This window comes from Anoplolepis gracilipes, chromosome 9 (assembly GCF_047496725.1).
Source record: "Anoplolepis gracilipes chromosome 9, ASM4749672v1, whole genome shotgun sequence".
Taxonomy (NCBI): domain Eukaryota; kingdom Metazoa; phylum Arthropoda; class Insecta; order Hymenoptera; family Formicidae; genus Anoplolepis; species Anoplolepis gracilipes.
This window is the reverse complement of record NC_132978.1, coordinates 11,786,497-11,807,136: the sequence shown is the minus strand read 5'-3', so window position 1 is coordinate 11,807,136 and position 20,640 is coordinate 11,786,497. Positions and strand designations below refer to the sequence as shown.

Genomic DNA, 20,640 nt, shown 5'->3' with positions numbered 1-20,640 from the left:
AGCATACAATAACTATTTACTAATTGATTTTATTAATAATTCTGAACATATATATATATATATATATATATATATATATATATATATATGTTACTTGGAATTAGATTAAAGCAATGATTTTATTAAATTATACAGAATGTTATATTTTTTAAGTTCATCATATTTTGATGAAATTTTAACTGGCGTAATCATTTTTATATAACGAAACAACGATAAATATATACAATATCATGAAATAACAAAAATAATAATACAACTTTTATTTTTAAAGAATATTATTATAGTGAAAACGGGATATATACGAATACATAAATGTATCAAGGCTAAATTACATTTTTTCTTTCTTCTCAAAACATGTCAATTAAATCAATATAAACGAGTAACAACAGCATACACATGCTGTGATATAATGTTACATTTTAAGGATTTAACGTCCATTGAAGCTATATAAATGTTTTAATGACATACAAAATTTTGTTTCAACTCTTTCTATACACAAATAATTAGAGCCTTATATTAACTAGAATTTTTCTAATATTTTCTTAAGAACGATGTCACTGGAATTGCTAAGGGACTAAATCTTAGTTTGATATCAGAATACCATTTTAAGTTTTACATTTGTTAGAAATTCTCAGAATCACTGTTTGATTAAAATATATATTAGAACAATGGGATATGAAAATAATGTGTGTTTCTACTTGTTTAAAATAAAACACAAAATATTCATAAAAATTTATTATATATAATTAATAAATATTTGTCAAGGAAAATGGAAGTTTAATAAAGGATAATGAATTGTACGATTGTAGGATTTTTTTCAAGATGTAAACTATGTTTGCGTCTATGTGTTGTGCAAAAATGAGCAGACTTTTTACTAATTTCAAATTTTATTTAAGAACCAACGATACTTTATATTCATCTACTCGACATCTTCCTCTGCCATTAGTTGAGTTTGGGATACTAGTTTCTGTAAGAAAGGAGGCAAAATAAAATATAATTTTAAGAAATATTACCTTATGAGATGATATTTTCTTTCTTTTGCATAAATTTTTGTACCTGGCCAACCGTAGGTAGCCGGTGCATTAGGATCTGGAAAATTGGTGGCGGTAGAGTCTTTTGAAGAACTGTTAGTAGTTGAGCTGGCTGTCCACATACTGCCACTGCATTAGCCAAATGCTCGATTCCTCCTTCTATCTCGCCAGAAGCAAGCAATTCTTCTCCAAGTTGAACCTAAGTTACAAACAATGTAATATATATAGTAAACTTTAATATATTAAAATTACATTTATATATATAATTTAATAAAAGTAATAAGAAGTTTTACCTCTTGCAAAAAGAATCTCTGTACCAATTCATGATCCCTTAAATCTGGCATCTTTGAAGAAGCAGCCTTTTGTGCTTGTTTCTTAGCTTTTCTACCTGTAACAATAAAATAAGAATAAGATTTTTTCTCTGGGAATAAACTAACAGTAATATAAATATAATTTCCTCATAGTTTTAAAGATTATAAAAAAATATTGTGTATGTATATTTTGAACATAAGAACATAATACAATCAATCAATATTATGTACAATAAAAAAATTTATAGTATGTATAAATAACATTTTCTATATATAGGAAATATATTCGTAAAATTAATTATATAGATCGTGTATTAATACGATCGAGATTGCACGTTGTATTAAAAAAGATAGTAACTTCTTTCACGTGGAACATGTCAGCTTATTTAAAAATGCGTGTCACTGCGATGAAATATCAGACTACTCGCACGTGACAAAAAGAATGTATAACAATCCATTGAGTAAAAAGGAAATAGCCAAACTTACGTTCGCGGAGTTTCTTCTTGAAATCGGGATCGCTGCGGCGTTTTTGATCAAAGTAAAAACAGTAGCCGACGAAAATGCCGGCGATGCCGACAGCAATCCCGACCGCAGCTTTGGATATCATGGTCATTCTAATATAGAAATTCAGATATTATGACGAGAAAAATTCACAAAATCCTTATCACATTCTCGGCCATCATGGAAAAGAGAGGTTGCTTTTCTTACCGTGTTCACTGAATTTGTTCGCAAAATGTTTGTGCACAGACAGGCGTGTCAACCTAACGTTTCGATTTAAAAAAAAAACCCTAAACATTCAAATGTGTCACAAGAGATATAAAATAATTGTCAGAACAATGTCTGAAATTAATAATTTTATGGAAAAGCAATTATTTACGTTTTGGGATTTGTATATTCTATAGTTTTTGTATATGTTTAGTGTCCGGATTATATGAAAAAAAATGTATTATGTTTCTTCTATTTGTACTCTATTTCCATTCTTTGCACTTAAAGTGACAGAAAAGTGTAAATAAAATGGCGCGCATAATTGTAACTAAATGAGAAGTGGATAACATCACACAACTAATCAACGCGCGAGTATGTGTATAATGATATAATTTATATATTTTATAGCTATTGTATACATAAGTTAAACGTTGCATTTATATTTCATATTTTATACAGTGTAAGAAAAAAATATAAACTCTTAAAGTTAGTTATATATAGGCTGATGAAAGATTGATGCAAAAAAATATACAAATATTTTGATATTTTATTACGTGAATCTGGGTGAACATGCCTTTGATAAGGAAACCTATGCGATATGCTCATCAAGAAGGGCACACTGATGTTTGCTATTATTCGGGTGAAAAGTAAGTGACACTATATATTTATTATGCATATATAATTTGTCACAGAGAATTAATGATAATTATATGTCCACGATTGTAGGAGAGGACTTATTACTTGTGGATGCGATGGGGATGTTAGATCCTGGTTAAATTTAATGGACGATGATCCAGCCACTAGTTGCATCTCGGAACAAGCAATTACTGCTATTTCAAAGGTAATTATAATAAGTGTCATGTATCAAGAATAGAAGTTATCATTCGTTGTCTCTAAAGACTTATTTTGTACAATATATCTTGCTAGAATAATCTTTTGAAAACAAGTAATCTTATTTCTAATAAAGATTTTCATTTTTAGGATGGTAAAATTTTTGTGGGAAATGACAATAATACAGTACAAATATTAACTTATCCTGATTTGGAAAAGGAAGGGATTGTCACTAGATTTTCAGCACCAGTCTCAGCATTAGCAACAGCAAAAGATAGTAATTTGATAGTATCTGGTGCCTGGTACGTGATATACAACAAAAAATTCTTTACTTATTGTTACAAGTATAATATTAAATAGACTGACATTTTTGTGATAATTTAATCTTTCTTTAAAGCGATATGCGGATACATGTTACAAACATTAATACATCAGACAGTACAGAACTAGAGGGCCATACAGCACCTATTTTAGGCTTATCTCTAGATCCAAAAGAAGAATTTGTGGTAAGTATGTGCGGTAGTTTTCTAATATTTTATCGATTGTAAAAAAATATTTTAAATCATTAGTGTAAAATTAATACTTTTAGGCATCATCTAGTGCAGATGGATCTATTCGTATATGGAATATTAAAGAAAAGCGAACTGTACATGTTTGGAATAATATTGTCCCAAAATGTAACTCTTTTTTTATCGCTAAATCATATTGCACGCCTTCTTTTAAATGTACGGATGGTAGTTGTCTGGCATATCCGTCTAACAAAGATGTAGTTATAGTGGAGAGATTGTCCTGGAAGGAATTGTATAGATTGAAATGTCCTACCTTAAAGACTGTAAGTTGTTGATTCTCAGTGCTTGTTTTTTCCTTTCTTTTGAAATAATTCTTTTGGAGTAATTGATAGCGACTTATTGTTTCCTTATTTTCATGCAGGAACTTAGCATTTGCAAATTTTCTGAATCCGGTACGCGCATTGCCGCTAGTTCGCTATGTGGAGAGATAATTGTTTGGAATGTAGAAACTAAGGAAGTAATTGGATATCTTGAACATGAACAAGACACCAAAATCACTGCATTAGTATGGCACATAGATCATTCCAATGAGATTGCATTCTGCGATGCGTTGGGAAAATTAGGATGTGTTGATGTGGTAAGATAGTTCATGTATGTATATATATCTTAAGATTTTGTTAATACATTTAAGAAAGTCTTATAATAATCTTTCAGATAAGTTCTAATAAACCAGAAAATGAGGCAATCATGGATTTAGAAAAAAATGAAAATGTAATGGAAAATGATTTTGCTTTATTGGGCAATGATAATGATGATGATGATGAAAATGTGATATCTTTGGACAAAATTAAAGCCTCTGCCAATCTGGAAGACGATCAAAAAAGTCATTCTGATGCCGGCTCTGAAAAACTTCCATACAATACTAAATCTTTTATACCCAATGTGAAGTTGCAATCACCTTTCCAACCAGGATCAACACCTTCTCATTTATTATCATATTTCATGGTACAGTATAATAATAATACTTATGTGTTAAATATTTTTATGGCAATTTTTAAAGAGTTAAATTTAGTTTTTGTACGGTATTTACAGATGTGGAATGATGTAGGAATGGTTAGATGTTTTACATCAGAAGATGAGGAAAACTCCAGCATTGAAGTGGAGTTTCACGATGCTGCAATTCATCGCAGTATGCATATAAATAATTATTTGCGACATTCTATAGCTGCCCTATCTACCCAAGCAATTGCTTTAAGCTGCCCAGCTTCTGATAATGGCCCTAGTAAAATTGTTGTGATAGTTTTGCAAGGTTTGCACACATTAATTACTTATTATATATATAATATAAATGATAAGTGATAAAAAACAGAACTGAAATTATTTATCAAATAAATAATATTTTATTGTTTCTTCGTGTAGGTTGGGGTTCTGGAAATAAAGAATGGTCTCTGGATTTGCCAGAAGGAGAAGAAAGCGAATGTTTAGCAGCTGGTGATAATTTTGTAGCAGTAGCAACATCTAGAAGAAATTTAAGAATATTTATGATAGGAGGAACACAACGTGAAATTTTAGCTTTACCTGGACCTGTAGTTGCAATGAATGGTTTAGGAAATCGTCTTTTGGTAGTTTATCATGCTGGAATTGGTAAGAAGCTTTTATTCAATTGACACGATGAGAAATTAATAGTTAATTGCAAATATTGTAATATAATTTTCTTTGTTTGGCAAAAAAAGGTCCAGCAGGTGATCAGAATTTAAATCTATTATGGATACAAATACAAGGAGCACATTTACGCAGTCAAACTTTAACAGTTCCACTTTCACCAGCATCAGATCTTATGTGGTTAGGATTATCAGATGCTCATTCTCCCATTGTAATTGATTCCGATGATATTGTTAGAATATACAATAAGAGATCTTGTCAATGGAGAGTGCTCTGTGATACAAATATACAGGTAACTCAAATTAGTGATTCAAGATGAATTTCTCAACACTTATTACTAAAGATTCTGCTTTAGGATAAGGGTAAAGCAGATCACTATTTCGTAATCGGTGTGAGCGAACGAGAACGGAATATGCGGTGTATTCTTTGCAAAGGGAGTTATTATCCACCGACAATTCCGTTGCCGATAATCACCGAGGTATCTTTTTCTGCACCTCTTTGCGAACCGGAATCTGAGAAAACTAAAGAAGAACGTAAACTGTGGGAGATAGGAAATAATCCATCCGATGAAACTGAAGCACTATTAACTGTAATAGCAGTAAGTAATTATTAAGCAATAGCTTATTTATTTCTATTCTAATACTTATGATCGAATATATATAATTTTTCATTTACTCTTTTGCTAATGTTTTCCTTCTTGCAATCAGCTTGCCTGCAGGAGCAATTTGGAATATCGTGCAGTAGACATTTGCGAACAAATTGCATCAACAAAAGTGATAGATTTGGCCATACGGTATGCCTTGCGTGTTTCTAAAACAGCATTGGCAAAGAAATTGGAAATGATTGCTGATGCAAAATCTGATTTGAAGGATTTAAAAGAAGAAGAAGAGATGGAAAATCATCAAGACAATTTTACAAGCAATGGTGATTCTAGTATTAATAATCAAGAGGACGATGATATGCCTTTACCATCTATTAAAAAACCAGAAATAGAGATAAAACCACTTGCTATGAGTCAAACATTAAAAAGAGTGAACCCATTTTTAAAATCTGGAAATTTATCTTTATCACCAAGAGGTAAATAATACTTACATTTTTAAATTCTAATTGTAAGATGTTTATTTTCTTTATATTAAAAATATTTATTTATTTTATTATATTATATAATAGGTTTAGCTGGTTTGAACAGTTTACCAGAGAAATCTCAGAAACCTGTAAGAACTATGCCTGTTAAACCGAAATCAAAGACTGAATCTAGAAAAGAATCATTCGTTACTTGGTATGCTAAAAATAAAAAGGATTTGCAGGAAGAATTTCCTGAAAAAAATGTCGCCGAATTAACTAAAATTGGTTTGTCGCGGTACAAAGAAGAGACATCGAAATCGAATAACACAGATAATGCGGTTGAATCCCCAGAACTCAACAAGAAACGGAAATTATCGAGTCCAGATAATGAACACAATATCGAAGCAAAACGATGTCTGAGCAGCAAACTCAACCAATTCGCATTCGACAAGTAAAATTTTATTCTCTAAGCTACGAAAATTTTTATAACTCTGATAATCACAGACCTTGGCAATTTAATGAGAATAAGAGAGATTCATTGGATTCTTGAATTAATAAAAACAAAGTCTGAAATTATCAGACTCATATTTATTTTTTATATTTATATATATATATATCTACTTCAAAAATTTCTCTCAAGAAACACATAACAAAAAAATTTATAAAATATATCTGGAGGAATCCAATGGAGACTCTTTGTATGCAGTATTTTAAAATCAATATATACGTATTAATTTTTAGTAATTAACATTTAAACATTTTTTGATATTAAACAATATCAATTAAAAACGTTTGTCTTTTTTTCTTTTTGTTTTATATTATCATATTGTTACATATATAAAAATTATAAAAATGGTGCATTGTATCAGTGCTATACATAGCTGAAAGGGCTCTGTTATACCTAATTGTAAGTAGTATAATTACATATGCATACAATGCCGAAATCTTTAGGAGGATAATAAGAGAGTTATCTAATAAAAAAATTATCGTTGCGCGATAAATAAATAATAATCGGATTAGGAGTTTTAAAATTTCTCGTCTTTGACATCGCCCGTTTTACCTTTCGCGTCGATAAAACAGACCTTGGTGGCAAAACTTAAGATCTGTTTTTAGTTCGCTTCGGTCTCTCGCGCACTTGACAAGGTAATAATATTTACGACGGCGGGAATTGTGTCACTTCGTGACCCGAAAATAAATTTGCAGTCGGCGAAGAGGACGGTATAACAATCGGCCAAAACGATGAAAGGTAAGTCGATTTGGCTGATGCAAATCTGCGCAAGTTATTCATTTTCGAAACTTGGAGGGCGAACGCGCTAAATATACATTAAAGCGATGTGTGTGTGTTAAACACGTGTGCGTGTACTCCGAATTGCATCAGCGCTATGTACACATGCTGTGTAACACCTAGTTTTTATAGTGATAATTTAGTGGAGAGACAAATATGCGGATGGATTAATCGTGTTCCCAATATCACATGTAATTCGTCGTGACCATATTAAGAAATCTATGTAATTGACTATTTCCTTTTTCTGTCTTTTTCATTGTTGTACATAATAGAGAAGATGCATTCCTTATCTGTGATCAGTGTTTTTCGTATCGAAATTTAGAAAACATTTTATTACGAATTTTGTACAAATTTATGGAGAAAACGTAGTCTTTTGAATTAAAAGTATATATTTATATTTGCTGAAATATATTACTTCTTTATGTGGAGATTAAAGTATGATTACACTTAATAGCTTTTTCTTAATATACGTAATGTTAACTGTATCGAACGTTTGGACGTCTATTGCGAAAAAAATCTTACACGTAATTATTGATCAAGTGCCTTTAGTTGAGCTACAATTATAATATGAAAACAAATTATCATGCGATATTGTGATATCGCGCATATTATATATATTTTTCTATATACATATTTTAATTACTACACATTTTCGATTATTATCTCAAGGTAAAACGATATTTTATTACCTGTCATTTTGTTATAAATATAATCTCATAATTTTGTGCAATGAAAAAAGTTATCATATAAATCGCCTACATTTTTACATCTTAAATATTTATTCTATATATTTTACAGCAAATAATCGTCTATATAATTGTAATTCTTAATATTGAAAAAATTAATCGAGGAGAAAATGCAAAGTGACATCGAGAAAGATTGGCGCGAAATGGGTAATGATATCAATGTTATTTATCTGTAGTTTTCTTGGCTTTGCTGTTGAATTGAAGAACATAATATCAACAATATTTATTATTAATAACACCAATGAACATCTTGACTTACAATGTCGTTTTGATTGTGATCGTTTTACGCTTTTTTAATTCGCTAATGAGATTATTAGATACGAAGGGAGCATATGGCTACTAATTTTGCTTACAATTAACGAAGATATAGTATGGAAAAATATATCAAATAATAAGATTGGTATAAAACTGATTATAAAATTAGTAATAAAATTGAAAAAATAAAATAATGTTTTTTTATATTTATATCAGAATGTATTCGTAATCTCAGATTCAAATTAATCCAACAACAAAATTTTTGTACATCGGTGACAGAGTACATTTTTTCACTATATATTTAAAAATTTAATATTTTCTTCGTAAAATAAAAGACTCGCGTTTATCCATATCAATTCCTTTTGCATTTTCGATTATGTAAACACAGCTGTAATGTGCGACTATATATTTTACCTTGAATTAGCTTACTGACTTGTATCGAATGTTTCGCAAGTATCACTTACATTACCCGTAAGCAAGCAAGAGAGAGAGAGAGAGGGATACGAACAAAACAAATTTTAAATTATTTTTAAAGATTTAATTGCGATGCACATTCTTATGTCATAGCGAGAACGATGTCATCGAAAGAAATCGAATCTGCATTAAATTAAAATTATTAAAATCTTATAGATATAAATTTCTTGATGCTTATCAAATTTAACTATGCTCGATTCAGTAAAGTATTTCTACTTTACTGAAATTTAACAGACGAAACCGCAATATTAACATGCATTAATAACAAACTCGAAGTTAAAGTGTATGTGTGTCTCTCTCTCTCTCTCTCTTTCTCTCTCTCTTTTTTATTGAGTTTTCATACGTATTAAATAATAATAATACATGTCTTAAGATTCATGGTCACACACAAATCAATAATCTTAATAATATATTTTAATCTTTTATTACGAATATCTATTAAGTATTTATCGTTATTTACCCAGCTATAATTTCAGTCTGATGAAGTGATTTTAATGGTATTCATAATATTTCTCTCAGCATGCAATAACAAGTTTTGAATTTTTCTCGGAATACAATAATAAATCCCAATATAATTTAAATACGGTTTTCTTTAATGAAATCACGGCAATAACATCTCGCGGAAAAGAAGACTAAGCATGATGTCAAGATTTTACATACATGATGAAGAAGCGGTTAATCTTTTTAAATGAATATTTTGTAAAGTTTATGAAAATACAAAAAAATAAATACGATATATATATATATATATCCCTATGAAAGCAAATCTTGACTGAACGAATTAATTACAACAATCATCATATATCGACATTCTTATTATTAACGTGTTCAGATACCTTATGAATATTTAAAATGAATGAAATCACGCACACAAAAAGCAATAAACTGCGCGCACACACACATATTTTTATATATATATATATATATATATATATATATATATATAAATATGTGTGTGTGTGCGCAGTTATTGCTTTTTGTGTGCGTGATTTCATTCATTTTAAATATTCATAAGGTATCTGAACACGTTAATAATAAGACATATATATATATATATATATATATATATATATATATATATATAAAAATATGTGTGTGTGTGTGCGCAGTTTATTGCTTTTTGTGTGCGTGATTTCATTCATTTTAAATATTCATAAGGTATCTGAACACGTTAATAATAAGAATGTCAATATATGATGATTGTTGTAATTAATTCGTTCAGTCAAGATTTGCTTTCATAGGGAAGATTATTTTTTATAAAAAATATTTATTATATAAGCATACGTATGTAACATATATGAACAGATAATTTGCAAAAATTTTTTTACATTTTTTAAATTTATTAAAATATAGGTATAGTATTTCATATTATGAAACACTGATCTAATTCTCTCGTGGTTTTGAAAATTTGATACGTTTCACGTGCAAAGCAACGGCTATTATTACAATCTGCATGCATTTTGTGATGTTAGATATACCGGTGTTTCGAAATATTATACCGTTATTGCAACACGTTATTGAGACTGTATCTATGTCACATATACGCTGTCGTTGCGCGGTGCAATGACATTTGCAATTATGTCGTATTAGGTAATATAAGTCCAGTTCGAACATTTGAAAAGAAAGCTTTATAGCGGTTTATTGCAATGAATCACACATATATCGAACATTGGCATTCAAAATAATGATGTTTACATATTGGAGCAGTAGAAAACTAGAATGTTATCATAATTTGATATTTCATGGATTGCAACATGAAAAGAAATTTGAATCGGTATTAATTTGATGAGCAGTTAGAACTTTCTCTCTTTTTTATAGAAAATCACATGTGTATATAATAATATATTACCCAGAGGGCACATGTCCCTAAAAGATGACTTAAACATGACTTAAAGACGTCTCATTGTTTTTTAGATATCTTTAAGATGTCTTTTAGCCTTTCTGTACCGTATGGGTATTCTTTTACGAATCTGGCATCTTTCAACAAAATATCAAATGCTTTCTATAAAAATTCAAATGCTAATTCAAATGTTTATACATTTTTTTTTAGTTGCTGTATTTTTTGAAGAGTATAATCTGATTAAGAATCTTGTGAGATTTAATGTTTCTAGAATAGAATGCCAATATATATCAATAATTTTTAGTAGCTATCTAAATCTTTTGATTAAAAGAACAATATTTATTAATTATAAAAGCAATATTAAGACTCACGATTATTATCGATTATTATTATCGTAGAAATGTTACGTCTTACTATCAAAGGTTTTTGTGAACTTGCGGTTTAGAATCCAATATGTAATAAAGCAATCGATAGAAGCTAACATCAAAACATAATTAATTTATAATATATGTTTTTTTTTGCGTGTTTACTTATTGTCGAGTGATATGATAAATGAATACGATAAAAAAAATCCTAGATTGGAAAGATTGCGTAAAAAAGTTTTGTATGTGTAAAATATACTCTGTTTTGTATTTTAATCGATAGCTTTTGTAGTAAAGTAAAAAAAAAATATATATATATATATTTTTTTTTACTTTTTTTTTTATTTTATATATATATATATATATATAAGATAGTATGCTGGGGAATATTTTCTTGTGCTTTGTAAATATCAAGTATTACATACATATATAATATTCTCACTTCCAGGTCTTGTACCACTGGACACTGTTCAAGAGGCCATGGGTTCTATGGGCCCGTGGCATATTGTGATTGTGGTGGCAATTTCCCTTGTCAAATTTCCAGTAGCTTGGCATCAACTTTCAATCGTATTTCTTGCCCCGCCTACAAATTTTTCATGCATTGCGCCGTTATCAACGCTTAACGAATCTATGGTAATGAAATGTGAAATTGATATTGGAAACGGCACTATAGAAAAATGTACAGATTTCAAATACGATAAGCGAATATTTCGAGACAGTATTATAACACAGGTAAGTTATTAAAAAAAAAAAAAAATTACTTATTGTTAACGCAAGACACTATCAGCGTCTCTTGATTGTTGAACGTGATACTTTTTCTCTCACTTCTAATATTAATGTTTCATTAACTGCATAAAAATCCCGAACGATGTATTATAATATAATAGAAATACGTTAAACTTTGTATTTGAACTTTTTCAGTGGAATTTAATATGCGATAGAGAGCAGCTGGCAAATTTTGCACAATCTTGCACAATGTTCGGTGTGCTTATTGGCAATTTAATTTTTAGTATAATGGCCGACAGGTATTTATATTTTCAAAATCGTTTTATATTTGAAAATGAACAATTATAATTTTATAAGTCGATATCAAATATATTAACATATTTCTCTATACTTTTTCATATTATTAATAATATCAATGTATTTATTTATATATATATGTATAGAATTGGACGAAAGAAACCGTTGATGATCGCAATCGCGTTACAATCGGTGACTGGATTTGCAAGTGCATTCGCACCGTGGTACGAATTGTTTTTAATATTGAAATTTATATGTGCCGTAGCTACTGGTGGAACAATGCTCGTTAGTTTTGTTTTACGTAAGTCGAACGCAATAAGGTTACAGTATAATTATGCAAAATTAATCAGTTAATTACTTGCATAGTTATGGAAATTATTGGAATTGAATGGCGGTCGATCATGTCGGTTCTATACCACATGCCGTTTATACTTGGACATTTAATGAATCCCTTAATATCTTATTTGACACGCACATGGTCTGGTTTCCAAATGGCCGTCTCGATACCATCAATTTTTTTATTAACGTATTACTGGTATGTACATAAATTATATGTATATGTGCTATAAACTATAAAAATTGTCGATAAAATGGAGAGAATAGTCAATTTTAATAAGTCCAGTAAATGAATTAAGATGCGGTTCGCAAAATAGGATTATTCCAGAATCACCGAGATGGTTACTAGCCGTGGGCAAGCCGAGACAAGCAGAACGGATTTTGCTAAAAGCTGCCGAACGAAACAAGATACCGGTGGAAAATGTAAAAGTAGCTCTTGAAACTCACGAAAGCCAAGCAGCAAATCGAGTCACGAAGAGCAAAGAAAAATATAATATCACGCATTTATTTAGAACTCAGAATCTCAGACTGAAGACTATATGCGTGAGCATCAACTGGTTCGTTTGCGGTATCTGTTTCTTCGGGTTGGCACAATACATTGGTCATCTCGACGGCGATATATTTATCAACGTTGCAGTTTCTGGTAATCCGACAGTATTATATGATTATAACAAAAATTTGACGTTCGCATATTCATTAAACACTTGAGATTTACAGCTGCCATGGAACTACCTGGGACTATAATAGTTCTGTTTCTGATATCACGAGTTTCCCGTTTAAAAATATTGATAGGAGGAAATATCTTATCCGGTATTAGTTTACTTTTGATAACTCTGATGACCAATGCTAGCGCCCGGATATTTTTAGCCTCGCTAGGCCTTGTGGGTATGACGATCAGTTTTCCTACTGTATATTTGTACAGCGGTGAAGTATTTCCTACTGTCGTGAGAAATGTTGGCGTTGGCTTAGGAAGTATTTCAGCCAGGATCGGAAGTATAATCGCACCGTACATTGCCACAATGGTTAATTTATATGAATATTGCATGTATTTTTATAATGAAATAATAAAATTGTATTAGTGACTATATGTCACATTTTATCTACAAATAATAATTAATCTTTTTGAAGATTAAAAAAATGGAATATTTCACAGGGAACTATTCAACCTTGGCTGCCTCCGGTAGTATTCGCCATAGGACCAATATTAGGCGCTGTACTCTGTTTATTTTTACCAGAAACGATGAACTGTGAATTACCAGAAACAATAGAAGATGGTGAAAACTTTGGAAAGTACGGACATATAAGTTAATCTTATTAATATTATAATTTTGTTAATACAGTCCTTTTACACGCAAATATTATTTTTTTCAGGAAAAAATCTCAAGTAAGTACATCGACGTAATTCTATGCAAAATATGCATTGAATTGTACAATAATTTTTATAACTGTAATTTGGCTATCGTACAGAAATACAACAATGTTATTCAGTTTAGTTATTCAATCATTCGAGCTATTATTCTTTTTATATCTATCATTGAATTATCTACATTTATCAGCGTGTCTATGTAAAAAGAAATTGATAATTTATGTATGTTACATTTTTTAAACATATTATAATGCTGACTATACTTAAAGTATATACTTAAAGAAAGAAGGAATAAAAGAGAAAGAGGCAATTTTTAATCTATTATTAATATTGTGTATGTATCTTAAGGTGATATTTTTCCTTTATATAATTCAAATTTAACATCAAACATAACATTTATATATTTTCCTAATTACATTTTATAACGTTGGTTTTACAAACCTACTTAAATCATTATCATATCACTTTTTAATGCTAATGCTATTATAAAGATGATCGCGATTAATATACATATTTTTTTGAGATTCGAATATAAAGCAAAATCTATATTTGTTAATTTATTGTTGCAATATCTAAAATCATTATATATACAATTAATATTATAACAATATGGTATATAATAGTAGGGTATACTTTTTTGTTTAGTATACTTTGTGTTTATATTATAAATGTAACGAAAAATATTATATATTATATATAATATAATTGTAATGTTAATTAATTGCTATCAAATTATCGCAAAAGTATTTCATTGTTAATGTTCAAAATTTTACCAATTTTGTTTATAATTTTATAATTCTATTTGTTAAAGCATTATTATTTATAAATAATAATTGTATGCAATTATAAAAAATATTTAAATTAATTCTTTTATGCTACATTATTTATATATATCTTATAAAAAATAGAAATTAAAAATATATATAGAAAAATATATATAGGAATTAAAAATAAGAAATATCGCTTACATTAAAAGTGAATGTGATAGAAATTTTTATATTATAAGATTTCATCATTCACAAAAATTCCCATTATAATGACATATTTATGTATAAAAAGGAAATAATAATAAATAGGACCATAATCAGCCTTTTAAGAAATTCATATGTTAGCCTTAACTTACATAGATAGGATCTCCCCAAATTCTTTAGAATAAGGTGCAAAGTTTAAATATGTGACATTATCAGATAACACTCTCTCTCCTATCTAACTTGTTTGGCCCAAATAATATGTTTTGCTGGGTAAGACATTTACTACATCGTTGGTCCGTTTATGCACAGCATCAATCATGTGATTGCCATATTTAACAGTATTACTTAAAGATCCTAACCAGGAAGATACAAGACTTTTTGAAGCCATTTTTGAAGGTGGCAAGTTATACGGTGTACCTAAAAAATAAAATTATTCTCTTATGTATATTATACAAGATATAAGATTAGGATTTTATATTGTTCGTCGAATAATATAATTTTTATAACAACTTTAAACTTTGCGATAGAAATGAAATATAAGATTCACCTATCAGAAACTTAATAATCGCCTCATTCACGGCACTTGGTTTTTCTTGATGGGGAAAATGTTGCGCCTCTGATATGATTTTAACCCTAGATACTTCTACATGTTCAGCACTTTGGATGATATTTTCTATCGTTACAAAAGGATCCATATTTCCGACTATTAGCAGCGTTTTGCTATCAATTTGTGTGCCATTACCTACATTCAATCTTGTGAACGGAAGATTGCGATAATAATTGATCGGTCCTGTCCAGTCCTCTATAAAACATTATTTCGATTTTTTTAATTATGGAAAATGTTAAGAGAAAAGATAATGAATACGCATGACACAAAGGAAATCAATTTTTTAATAGTTAAGATTTCCTACCTTTCCTGCTAAAGGCATATTTATACGCCTCGACATAACTTTTCTCTGTGTTATTCTGAGATATTTGAAGATGCTGAAACGTCTCATTAATAATAGATAAGTCTTCTTTAAGCGCATCTATTTCTGGTAGAAATGGTAATCTGCTAAAATGTAACCATCTGGGAAATCATGTTATTTGTTATTAAAATATATAGACACTTTCATATATTTAAAAAACATTTTGATACAAGAATTTATGTAATAAATATAAAAATCGAAGAAACTTACTTTCCATCTAATACAGAATTCCCCGATACTCTATTCCAATAGAAATTAGGATGCGGACTTGAAATAGCAACAAATTTATAAACGAGATCTCCGTGTAAAGCGACCATGTACCATCCCAGAAGTCCTCCTAAATCATGACCAATTATATTACATGTTTTCACACCGAAAGTCAATACAAATTGCTTCAACTCGTTTATTAAAATTTCGACTTTGTAAGCTCGTTTGTTGGATGGTTTGTCACTATCGCCAAATCCCTTTAAATCTATAGCGACTACCCTAGAATAACAAAATTGATCACAATATAATATACATTAATGTGTTATATAATATATTGGTATTTTGTACAAATTATAAAACCTGTAGTGTTCTGCGAGACGTGGAATTTGTTCTCTCCAAGATAACCAGCAATCCGGGAATCCATGTAATAATAATATGAGCGGTTTATTTTTGTCTCCTGCTTCTACGTAATGGAATTTAACACCCTGTGTAAAAGAAAAAGTGTATCAAATAATAGAAGGAAATTTATTCTATTTTTTAAATTTAGAAATTACGAGCACGCGTATTTTTTTTAAAACAGCAAGGAAATTTTATAAATGCAAGAACTTTTTTTGCAGAATTACATTTTACGATACACATGGTTTAATGCGAATACGATAATAATATCGCTGTAATTATGACAGTATAGCATATGTACATAGTATCAAGAAATGATTAATTTACGTCAGACTCTCATTAAAAAACTATTAGCTTTTCTTTATGATTTATAATTTTCCCCCGTGACAGACAGAATCTTTCGCTTGTGCTTTCTAGACTAAACAATTATTTGATATCGTTGGATTATTCAAATTTGTTGATAAAAAGACAAACGATGAACTTCTAGCCGATTTCGCAGTACTTTTTAATTAGAGGCTCGTCGTTTAATAAGCGCTAATTATTGCGAATATACATATGTATAAAGAAATTTACAATATGCGATGATTAGCAAGACATTTGTTCGAAACTACATATATTGTGAGGTTTCTCTATGTGTAAATAATTATGATAATAATAACGCAGATAGCTTATTGTTATAACAAAATAATTATTGTCTTTTTATATATTGTATATACAGTATACAATGTTTATCGAATTTCTCTACCATTTTCCTGTGCACGTTTATATGTTTTAAACCACATTTATATCTGTCTCAATAATTATTATCAAAATTTATAACGAATTACGTTGAGAAACAAAAATTTATTAATCTGAAAATAAATGTTGTTTATCACAAGTGCGTTGTGCAACATGTTATTCTTTAACATTCAAGTGTCATCTGCACTTGATATCATAAGATGAGGCAGTTATAGTATAGAGTTGCGATACATTTAATTCATATCAATTTTATACTTATGAGAATTAAATATTACTCCAAATTTTTTAACGTTCAAAACGATGAAACAACATATACATCTTGAGCTCATATCATTAAATAGTTTAAACCATGATATATTATTGCAACAACTATGGAATAATAAATAAAAGTTCACAACATTTACAAAGATAAAATAAATAATGAAATAATTAAAATTGAATATTTCTTTTTTTCTTACTAAATTAATAAACTGATTTGTTTTTGCATCAAATTCTTCAATTATATTACAAAACCCGATATTTTTAGAAATGTACCAAGGAGTAATTTTAAAACCGCTAGAGACAATTTTGAGTGCAATCTGTATTGAATCTATCGTCCCATCGCGAGTTATCAAAGGTCAAGCAATATTTCGTGCTGGTATATAATATTTACTTACACCATCCAGTCACTACACATACATGTGATACATGATCTATAGAAATCTATAGTGTTCTCCCACCTTGATTTTCACGTAGGAATGTGTGCCGAGGCTGTTGTCGACCAGACACGGAGGCGGCTGGTCTCGCTGTCGCAGCATAAAAAACTTCTTAGGATCCCATATCCATTTGAGAAATCGTCTCATTATTAGGTATATACCGTAGATAAAAGACAGGAAGTGCAGCTCGATCCTTTCACGCGTCGACGCACGTACAATCTTGTCATCTGCGGCGACCATGATCAGCGTGATTAGTGAATCTACGTGCAAGTTGAACAAGAACCTACTTGCTCTTTGTAACCGCACTTGAGCTGTCTTCTGTACAAACAATAGTCTCGAATGTGTGTACGCAGACTGATGACACGTGCGCGTCGTCACGCGGACAAATCAGAGAGTGACACCATGCTACAAGTGATCACGTACTCGAAGCAAAAATTCTTTTCGTATATTTTTCAAAGTGAATGTAATCGCACACACACATACATAGTACTTATAGAATTACACTATCACAATTTTTTGGGAGTGTTATTATTTAATTGAACATAAAATATTTTTCGATCTTTTAACAGTATGTGTGATTGCAAAATACAGTTATTCTAAAATGTTGTCAAATATAATATTTTTAATCACACTTTTCTCAAATTCTACAGTACCGTACTATTCGTGATGAAATAGAATATTAATTGCACTTGACATGAAGAAAAACACGATATATTACTAATTGATATAGAACATCAGCAGTTTCTTGATTATGTCCGATTTTTATACACTACACGCGAAGTGATGTAACGAAACTCGTGTGATATCTGGCGCTTCGCAAAACTCACTGATATCTGGCGCTTCACAAAACTCACTGATATCTGCGTGATTCGTTAAGTTATCGTGGTGCTGGAGAGAATATCAGTGATTGATTGAATTTTTTGAACTGAGAGGCCACCGTGATAGATCCGATCTCTTCATCAGTTCTCAATGGAAAGGCACATCTCCAAAAACTATTTTGTATTGCATGACGTGTTCTAAAATTTCCAATCGTTCACTTCAATGACATTTTTCTTCGTAAACAGATCTTGGCATCTATAGACTAATAACAAGTTTTGAGAATATCTATTGAATTTGGTTTTTTCACTTAAATTGGTAGTTTGGTTGATTTCATTACTCTGGAAAAGAATAAAGTAGAAAATTATTAGATTAACACAAATTACTCTTCTTGATTTATTTTTCTAAATAATATCATTTAAAAAAAAATTTTCCAAGAAATTATAAAATATTAAAATATTAGAATAAAAATTGCTACAATACATATGGAGAATTTAATTTGTGTTGAGAAACTCACACAAATACAATATTTTTCTATATCCTTGGTTCAATATAATTTAATTTTGACATTTATTGTATATTTTGTATTAAAATTATACAAGTTTATATAAAAATCATATATGTAATTAAAATGATACATTTTTATATTTATTATATCAAACTATATCTATGATTGTTTTTTAAATTTAAAAGAAAGTATAAGTCGACACAATTAATAATTTTACAGAAATATCTCGCTTATATTTATCGTAGATTGGAGTATTTAATAGCGATTTAAATGAACTGAAATATTTCATGTTATATTTATATAAAATATTATATAATCTTATATAAATTTTTATAAATAATATTATATAACATACCTCTAAAACTCCATTTAAGAAATATATTTTATTGTCTTTAAATTTAAATCATTTCCTTGCCTTAGTTTCGCTCCATCGTATTCGTTTAACAATTTTTTCTTTACTGTTTGGATCATGAAAAGAAAAGGACAGCTTCGAATTGTCAACTGATCGTTCTTGAACTATGGACTTGTACCCGCGCTATCTCATTCTACTCTATTCTAATTGTGTATGTAATATACATGTATATGAGACATAGTGTAGCAATCTTTATCTGTAATTTTTGAAGTATATGTAACAAAATAATGATTATGTGCAGTCAACTTACATATTTTGGAATCTAAATAATCAGCATTTTTGTGAAACATAATTACAATTTACATTTTATATGTTTACATTTTATATCTTTTTATTAGATATTATTAATCGTTATATTTCTGCGCTGCGTAAAAAAATTAAAATCTCATATTATTTAAATCTATTCAATATTGCATTTTTTCAGCTTACACACATATATTAAATTTCGTTTTATCGGCGCAGTTTATATGCAGATAAGTATCATAACATGCTTTAGTAACAACAGATAATCTAAGGTAACAATTATCGACACTATCTGTAGTGTACTTATTTATCGACAAAAGATAATCATAAAGCAATGAATTAAAATGAATATTGTGTCAATATTTCAAACTAAAAGCATTAATCTTTCTGCCTCAAATATAGATTTTCGCGAAATCGGGGCAAAAAGATTGGCAGCGGTGGGATTCGAACCCACGCCTCCGAAGAGACTGGTGCCTTAAACCAGCGCCTTAGACCGCTCGGCCACGCTACCAGTTGTTGTACAGTTACTCCGTAGTTCTATTTTCGTATATGTCTATCGCAATTATTTTCTAATTAAGAATTCAATAAAGAAATGAAACAAATCAGTAATTCGTACGCTTTGTTTTAAATATATAGCAAAACAAGATCACAAATTATAAGCTTTTATCTCATTTCTGTAATGAAATTCTTCAATTTGTGAAATTATATAAGTTTTCTCACATTTCTACATGTCAGAGAACGTCTACTCGAGAATTGGTAAAACAATCGATGTAAAAATAACTCTAAAGTAGGTTTATAAACAATCAGTGTCAAGAAAATACAATTGATTCTTTCATTTAATTAGAAATGATTAGAAAGCTCATTAATTATAAGTTATATTATTAG

General features: G+C 29.3%; 4 protein-coding genes and 1 non-coding gene across 12 annotated transcripts; 2 read left to right on the top strand and 3 right to left on the bottom strand.

Moving 5' to 3' along the window:
• Positions 1-868: 868 nt before the first annotated feature.
• On the bottom strand, positions 869-2,047 carry Tom20 (translocase of outer membrane 20). Its single transcript, XM_072898927.1, has 4 exons — positions 1,829-2,047; positions 1,325-1,419; positions 1,057-1,230; positions 869-967 (listed from the first exon to the last, which is right to left on the bottom strand). The coding sequence occupies exons 1-4, from the start codon at positions 1,953-1,955 to the stop codon at positions 920-922; spliced, it is 444 nt and encodes a 147-aa protein (XP_072755028.1). The 5' UTR covers positions 1,956-2,047; the 3' UTR covers positions 869-919.
• Positions 2,048-2,270: 223 nt separating this feature from the next.
• On the top strand, positions 2,271-6,830 carry LOC140669260 (WD repeat and HMG-box DNA-binding protein 1-like). Its single transcript, XM_072898917.1, has 13 exons — positions 2,271-2,694; positions 2,774-2,888; positions 3,029-3,180; positions 3,276-3,384; positions 3,468-3,710; positions 3,809-4,024; positions 4,102-4,392; positions 4,480-4,696; positions 4,807-5,031; positions 5,121-5,341; positions 5,405-5,647; positions 5,757-6,126; positions 6,220-6,830. The coding sequence occupies exons 1-13, from the start codon at positions 2,618-2,620 to the stop codon at positions 6,567-6,569; spliced, it is 2,829 nt and encodes a 942-aa protein (XP_072755018.1). The 5' UTR covers positions 2,271-2,617; the 3' UTR covers positions 6,570-6,830.
• Positions 6,442-14,121, top strand: LOC140669261 (organic cation transporter protein-like). Of its 7 annotated transcripts, none has more exons than XM_072898921.1 (10): positions 6,927-7,622; positions 8,198-8,292; positions 11,525-11,808; positions 11,998-12,101; positions 12,246-12,384; positions 12,450-12,634; positions 12,753-13,078; positions 13,153-13,457; positions 13,589-13,725; positions 13,807-14,121. In XM_072898921.1, exons 2-10 carry the CDS (start codon positions 8,256-8,258, stop codon positions 13,835-13,837), a joined length of 1,548 nt encoding a protein of 515 aa, XP_072755022.1. In that variant the 5' UTR covers positions 6,927-7,622; positions 8,198-8,255; the 3' UTR covers positions 13,838-14,121. The 7 variants fall into 7 exon arrangements, with proteins under 7 accessions (XP_072755026.1, XP_072755022.1, XP_072755020.1 ...); XM_072898919.1 differs by having other exon boundaries at positions 6,927-7,360; positions 12,246-12,400; positions 12,466-12,634; positions 13,807-14,120; XM_072898918.1 differs by having other exon boundaries at positions 12,246-12,400; positions 12,466-12,634; positions 13,807-14,120.
• A 722-nt stretch (positions 14,122-14,843) lies between these two features.
• LOC140669455 (epoxide hydrolase 4) lies at positions 14,844-18,933 on the bottom strand. 2 transcript variants are annotated; one of them, XM_072899316.1, is made up of 7 exons: positions 18,631-18,933; positions 17,801-18,094; positions 16,308-16,432; positions 15,951-16,226; positions 15,684-15,841; positions 15,320-15,574; positions 14,844-15,189 (listed from the first exon to the last, which is right to left on the bottom strand). In XM_072899316.1, the coding sequence occupies exons 2-7, from the start codon at positions 18,014-18,016 to the stop codon at positions 15,008-15,010; spliced, it is 1,212 nt and encodes a 403-aa protein (XP_072755417.1). In that variant the 5' UTR covers positions 18,017-18,094; positions 18,631-18,933; the 3' UTR covers positions 14,844-15,007. The 2 variants fall into 2 exon arrangements, with proteins under 2 accessions (XP_072755417.1, XP_072755418.1); XM_072899317.1 differs by having other exon boundaries at positions 17,801-18,003; positions 18,064-18,932.
• Positions 18,934-20,184: 1,251 nt separating this feature from the next.
• Positions 20,185-20,266, bottom strand: Trnal-aag (transfer RNA leucine (anticodon AAG)). The gene has a single exon. It is a non-coding gene; the product is annotated as a tRNA-Leu (tRNA).
• Between the last annotated feature and the right edge of the window lie 374 nt (positions 20,267-20,640).